Source organism: Vitis riparia, chromosome 5, assembly GCF_004353265.1.
Source record: "Vitis riparia cultivar Riparia Gloire de Montpellier isolate 1030 chromosome 5, EGFV_Vit.rip_1.0, whole genome shotgun sequence".
Taxonomy (NCBI): Eukaryota; Viridiplantae; Streptophyta; class Magnoliopsida; order Vitales; family Vitaceae; genus Vitis; species Vitis riparia.
The window spans coordinates 18,412,390-18,419,673 of record NC_048435.1 but is presented as its reverse complement, the minus strand read 5'-3'; the positions used below and the strand labels follow the sequence as shown (position 1 = coordinate 18,419,673).

At 33.0% G+C, this 7,284-nt stretch overlaps 1 protein-coding gene across 1 annotated transcript; it reads right to left on the bottom strand.

The window, feature by feature from the left end:
- Positions 1-4,886: 4,886 nt before the first annotated feature.
- LOC117914114 (crocetin glucosyltransferase, chloroplastic-like) lies at positions 4,887-6,634 on the bottom strand. Its single transcript, XM_034829310.1, has one exon. The coding sequence runs from the start codon at positions 6,483-6,485 to the stop codon at positions 5,094-5,096; it is 1,392 nt and encodes a 463-aa protein (XP_034685201.1). The 5' UTR covers positions 6,486-6,634; the 3' UTR covers positions 4,887-5,093.
- Between the last annotated feature and the right edge of the window lie 650 nt (positions 6,635-7,284).

The following is a 7,284-nucleotide window of genomic DNA, read 5'->3' as shown; positions in this document are numbered from 1 at the left end:
TTATTGAAATCTACCCTATTCTGACCAAGTTTTTTGTGATTAAATATGGTATTAAATGGGATATGATTTGATGATTTGGCCTTTTGAGTTGTATTCTAAACATGTAGGATATGTTGTCCAATTTTATTTTATTATTATTATATGGTGAAATTCCATCTTTAGATATTTTTTAGGATTTATTTTCACAAGTGTCTTTGTTCTGGCTAGTGCTAATTATTTAGTAAAGAGATCTTAATGTGATTTAATCACCTAATTAAATATTTTAGCCTTTTGTATTATAATCTAGACACATTGAAGTTTTCATGATTAAATGACACCTCTAGGTGTTTATTAAAGATTTATTTTTAGAATGTCTGATATGTTCTAACTAATGTTGAACTTTTTTGGAAGACTTGTTATTTTCATCACTTTATGCATGTTTTTAAATCTTTTTTTTTTTACAATTCTTACATATTGTAGATGTGTTATATAAGATGAGTGAATGTTGTTTTGCACCATAAACCTTCTTTGGATATTTTAACTAAACTCATTTTAAAATTGCATGCATATTGAAAATGTATTGAATTTAAATGATAATTGTTACTTGATTATTTATTTATTCCTTTATTTGAGTAGTAGAAGTATTATGTATGATCATAGATTTTTATTATAATCTTATATGTCTATTAATTATTATTTGCTTGTGAACTAATCTTTGTTGATTTTATGAAAGCACTTCACTTGCTATAAGGTACAATTTTTTCCTTCCTTTTATTGATACTTTGAGTATGCATGGTTTGGTTGAGTACTGATGTAAATTGATTTCACTATTGTCTTGATTGTATATCATTTGATTCTTTAGTATCCATTAATTTACAAATCAATTGTCATAATTACATCAACTCATTAGTAGAGACCTTTATTTAGGGTTTAGAGGGGTGCTACCTTATGATACATTTTCGATAGGTAATTTTACCCCCGAACTTAGACTCAAGTTTTTAAAGGCACATTTAGAGGTTTGGATGGTATCTTAATAATATTCTATTTCACAACCATTGATCCATGTCAAAAATTGCATGGTAATGAGGACAAAGATCATATCCTAAACTTGATTTTTGCATTAAATGAATTCCTAAACTAGTCAATTGTATGCTACCTTGCGTATATTTGGTTTTCTCGTATTTTTCATTAGTTTTTTATGTTTACTTTTATGAATAATGATGGTCTTAGAATCCTCTTGGGTCATCTAAGAGGTAAGAATAGGGTATGAGTAAAGCTAAAAATTCAAAGTTGCATGAAGATTAATGGTGTAGTCCTATTTTTACTAATCAAATATTTGAGAATATTTGAGAGGGTTAGAAATATCTACATGTGCTCAATTAAATATTTTTAAATTCTAGAGTCTGTGAACATCATTCGTCTATGTAGAAAAATTGGTAAAAAATAGGAAAATTGTTGAAGAAGCCAAAGGGCAATCTAGGAAAAATGGCGCCACCCTATAACATGGTGTCATTTTTCACATTGATGCCACCATTTGGAGCTAGAGAAGCCCACCCATCGGAAAAGTGTGCTACCTTTTAACTTAAACGTTTTTTTCTCTAGAAATGCCATAATTTTGTTTTGGAACTTTAAGAACATGCTAGACCCATATTTTTGGGCTTTTCCCAAGCGACAATTTGATCTACCACCTTGATTTTGATGCCTCCACATGGCGTATCACTTAGGATAACATCAAAGTAAACTATTTTAAAAGATTTTGCAATTAAATAAGGGAGATTTTAAGGGGCAAGGCCCCTTGATGGGGAGCTCTTCTTCAACCTCTATAAGTGGGACTTGTTGCAATTTGAATCTTTGTAGTGTTTTCCAACTTTTAAGAGCCTTTTATGCACTAAGAAGCTATTCCTAGTCATGGTTAGTAGCCAAGCTTCTTCTCATCCCAAAGAGGATTACCTTAGGAGAAGATCAACACAAAAATGCATTGATTCTTAGGTACAATTCAATTCCTACTATAAAATTCAAGATTTTCTCATCTAATTCTAAGGATTTTTTTTTTTCAAATGTTTCTAGGATTTGACATAATTGATGTTTTATAGACACTATAAAAGTTTTCCTATAGGTTAGGTTCCTTATGGTTGATTTAGATCATTATGTGTGGATGTTTGAGTAGACCTAGAGATGATTTATTGTTTTAATTCAATAGAGGATTTGAATGTTGAAAGTGCAATTGAGTTTTTGCTTGGATTAATCCTATTCAAAGTTTCAATAGGCATGAATATATCTGGATGACTTTTTATTCAATTGATAATTCTTTATTCTATTTCATCTAAATCACCATAATCTTTCAATCATCATTCATTCATTTTATCATGAATACTTTTTATTTTCTTTTTAACTCATTTGTAAATCTCATAAGCTATAGATTTTCAACATTTAAATTCAATATCTTAAGTTTTAAATGAGCAATCCCTATGGAGATGACCTAACACTATACTAGTTTATTTCTTTAAAAAAAAAAAAAAATTGGCTTGAGAAACGAATAAAGACATATCAAAAGGTTGTTGCTATAAATCATTTTTCCAAATCATATTTCTCAAAATTCATAAAGTAAGTCTACCTATGCATAACTAAATAAAACACCAAAGCCAATACTTTTGTTGTATGGCTAGATATGATATGTGCATTTTGGATATAATTTTTCTTGATTAACTACTATTCTTACTTAATTAATGGATAATTGAGATGTGTTATGACAGATTAATATTTTCTTTCTTGCCTTGATCCTTTTTGTGACCAAAAGGAAGATATAAACAAATTTTTAGTGCATCTAGGAAGTGATGATATATTAAGTTTTTCTTAATGCACTACATTTGAGGGATATATATGTTTCATTATTGTTGTCTTATTTTCTTTTTACACACTACATTTTATGCTTATATCTTTGTTTAAGTATATTTCAAGTAACAAGTTTGAGAAGACAAGAAAAGTGAAATGAACTTACTAGTGTCATTCATATTTTTTAATGATTTTTGGTGAGAACTAGGTTGAGTGACATTAGTGCATCTTAATTTAAGAGTCGAAGATCCATTTATAATATTGATGTTTTGTCCCTAAATCACCAATAGAGAGGTTTGTTAATGTATTAGTTTAAGTTGAAAATTTTGCTCCAAAAGTTATTTGTTCGAACCTACTTTACTACCATAAAGATTTATACATGCCATGTTCGAGTTGAAAACTCTATACTTAAAGCTTGGTAAGTAGACCTTGAGTTGAATTAGTAAAAGTAATGTGTGCTAACATAAACATTTTAGTCACAATTAACTGTAAAAAGGAATTAATGGATGCTTGAAAGCACATGGAAGCGATCCATGTAGAATATTATATGAAAAACAAGAAAAACAACCTTGGACGTCCAAACATTTAACAAAGGGCACTCAAGCATCACCTTGGAAGGCTCAAGAACTTTGCATATATATTTGAAATTTAAAAAAAAAAAAATTATTCAAGAACTATATATTTTTTAATGATGATGTTATCCTTATTTAACACAATAAAAAAGTTATGGTCTTGGTATAAAAACAAATTTAAAAATATATTTTGGAGAAACCCTTGAAAAAAATGAAGAAAAGTAGTTATTCTAACTTAATGCTCTCAAATTGCTTTTTTCTCAAGAAAATCTTGGAAATCCTTTCAAATATGAAAACTAGAGATCAAGAATTTGAATTTCTAACCCTCAATATCGTTTGAAGTGATCCCTTAAGGAGCATAAGGTGTTCTATGTCATAAATGTGAAAAAAAAAGAATGTATGTGTTGATTGGTATAAGTCTCATAGAATAAGTAACGTCTAAACCAAGTAAAATTATGCACTTTTCTTTTATGTATAACGAATTTTCCATTATCAATGGACTTTTAGTTTTTGCATCTGCATAGGTTTAAACTACTCTCTATAACAACTTGTTCACGTGAGATTGATTAATTATTAATTTATCTAATCTTAAGTATCTATGAGACTAATAAAAATAATCATTTGTCCAAAATAATCCATTTGAATTTGTGGTGGATGAAAATCAAGTTCTTGATTAACAATTTGGAAATGAATCAACACCTATGTAGTTGATTATTTTAGCATTTTTTAAATTTGAGAATGTACTAACGGATAAAAATGTAAATTGGATGTCAATGGAGAATGTAACATATTCAATATTACAAAAGTTGGACTAGAATTTCCAATTTGGAAGAGTTCAAAACAAAATTACAACAAATGGAAATCGATAGGTTTGATTCCTCTTATCGCGTGTAAGTAAAAGAGCTTGATAAGTTGGACTTTGAACAAAAATAAATAAACAAACAAATAAATAAAATATTAAACATATTCCATATTACAAAGTTGGACCAAAATTTCCAATTTAGAACAGTTCAAAACAAAACTACAACAAATGGGAATTGATAAGTTTGATTCCTCTTGTCCATAAGAGAGCTTGTTAATTTGGACTTCAAACATAAATAAATAAATAAATAAAATATTTCTATAATGTAGAATGGTTCCCTTTTCATAATAAGTAAAAATGTGTTAGCAGTTAAATGATGTTACATGTGCAAGTCTCATTCCTTTGCACTAAAGTCATATTCATTTATATATTGGTATTATTCCATTTCACCTTGAATGATATTTTTTTATAACTTGTCAGTCCTTTTCACCATGGTTCAATCAATGAAATTTTCATGATACCCTTTGAACGGTGTAGATTCGAAGCCCGACCCTATGAGTGTCGGTTGGTGCATTAGATTTTGCCAAATGAGAAACAAAATCAAAACCATTCATTGATGGGAATATTGTTATTTTATTTGACAAAAGATTCTCGCATTTGTTCTACTTGCGAAACATAAAGTGATTGGCATCTCAACTTGATTTGACAAAACATTCAAATTCATTTCATGACATAAAGTTTAAAAACGTGTCAAAACATCAATGGTATCCTTCTAATTTCAAGTGGAAAGATTTTAACTAGGAATGAATAAAATTTTATTCACACATAAATTTAGACAATATATACTTCAATTTTTCATGAAGATAGATCTTCCTGATTTGGATGATGTAATTTGTGTTGCATCTTTACTAGTGACCCTGTATAATTTCATCCACAAAATTCTTCAGGTTCTTGTCAGAAGATCCACCATCCTTCACAGCTTCCCTGGCCAAATCCTTCCATTTCTTGGCATTGCTTCTCACCTCTTGACCCCTTTCTCCACCTCCCATGACCAATTCCAAGCACTTCTTGATCTCACCACCTTCAACTATTCCTTCTTGGTTCACCATCACCCGTAGGCCTGTCTTCCACACGTCTTCAATCAGCTTTGCGTTTGTGGTTTGATCAGTCCACTGAGGAAATGCCACCACTGGCACCCCAGAAGCCAAGCTTTCTAAAGTTGAATTCCAACCACAGTGTGACACAAAACATCCCAATGACGGATGTGACAGAACTTCCACTTGAGAACACCAAGGAACTATCATCCCCAGTTGTTCCAACTCTTCAACGCAACTCAATTTATCTTCTTTCTCTTCTTCTTCGTTTTCTTTGGCTCTTATGACCCACAAGAAAGGCCGCCCGCTGTCTAGCAGTCCGCGAGCAATTTCCTCTGACTGTTGCTTTGATAACACCGAGAGGCTTCCGAATGACACATAAATGACAGAAGATTCAGCGTTTGAGTTCAGCCACTGGATATAGTCCTTTGAACCACGGAAAAGATCGCCTCCAAATGACGTATCGGATGGATCTTTTCCATCCAAGAAAGCCGATGGAAGCAAGGGTCCAATTCCCATTAACTTAAACTTATTGATAGCTCTTAGAGCCTCGGATTCTAATGCATCGAAACTGTTTACCAGTACTCTCGGGTTGCTTTCACGGTTGAGCTGCTCTAGTTGCTTCTGATGCAATTTGAGGATAAAATTGTGTGCACTTGCTTTTGAGGGCACTAAAAATGAGGGAAGATCACTACTACTGAACAAGGGGAGCCCTGGTAATTCAATGGAAGAAGAGGAACCATTGCCCTTGTTCCCAATGAGCTCTCCATAACCATTGAAATAGTAGTAGTAGATATCAAAAACAGCGGCAGGTTGACTCCAAACAAGTGCAGATGGGAGGTGAAGGCTTCGGGCTACCTCTGCTACCCAAGGAATTAGCATACCATAGAGTAAGCAAGTAAAGGGACGACCTTCATTAGCTCTGGCCATGATGAGCTCAGTAAGAGCTGGGGACCCGAGACGCTCCAGCTCGGACATGAAGTTTTGGAGGCCGTCCCCGTGGTCGAATCCATGATCATAGCCATCCGAGAATGTCACAAACTCCAACCCATCCAGGGTTGGGGATTTGGACATACGGGTACCGGCAGAGCTGCTAGTGACAAAGGTGACATGGGCACCAGCACGTATGAGGAGCTTAGCTAGTTGGAGAGAGGGATTGATGTGGCCTTGTGCCGGATAAGTTACTAGGAGGATTTGGGGTTGCATTATTTGGCTGCTGAATAGTAAGTACAGGATTATTTGCTAGAAACTTGGTAGAGCGTGGATCTATGCAGAGAATGATTGGGTTAATTTGTGTAGGGAATGGCCTTGGAACGCTTAAATAAGGCACGGAGTTGGCAGAGTGGACGAATTTGGCGGTAGTCGTGAGCACCTTTGCCTTGTGTTTTAAGTGCTGTCAGACTAGTTGATAAGAGCCAGCGCCTTTACATCTCTTCTCATGAATGCACGGTGACTTGTCGTTATCTTCTCTTGCACACAAGCTGATAGTTGTCGGCTTGCGTACATTATTTTTCCCCAAATTCAGCATCATGCTGAAGACAAAGGTGCCTCGCCACAAGTTTATAACAGTGAGAGCTACAATTCTCTTAATGCTAAAATCAAATGTTTCTCCTCAACACATCTTGTGAAAACAAGAATTCTATTTAATATATATAAATTATTACCCTTGTATGCCATTTTAGACAACTTTTATAAAACCGACATACTTTTTTTTCCCTTTTTGGAAAAAGCTTCTTTTGTCTTTGGGCTGCAATAGCTTTACTTAACAACCAAAAAAATGGCACCAAGAACATGTAATTCAAGTAGCATGTTGGACACAAGAAACCGATTGAGTTAAAATAATTTAAAGGTTACAATGACGTGAAAGTTTTGCAGTTCTTGAGGTCTTTAGGTGTAAATATATGACCAATTATATTTCTACAACAAAATCTTCTATTAGGTATACAATTGAATTCTGAGTTCATCGGCCAGCAGGCAATGAGAATGAGCACATGGAATGGTCAAT

Excerpts from the sequence above, each read along its gene's own strand:
- LOC117914114 (XM_034829310.1), bottom strand. The coding sequence starts at position 6,485 with ATGCAACCCCAAATCCTCCTAGTAACTTATCCGGCACAAGGCCACATC.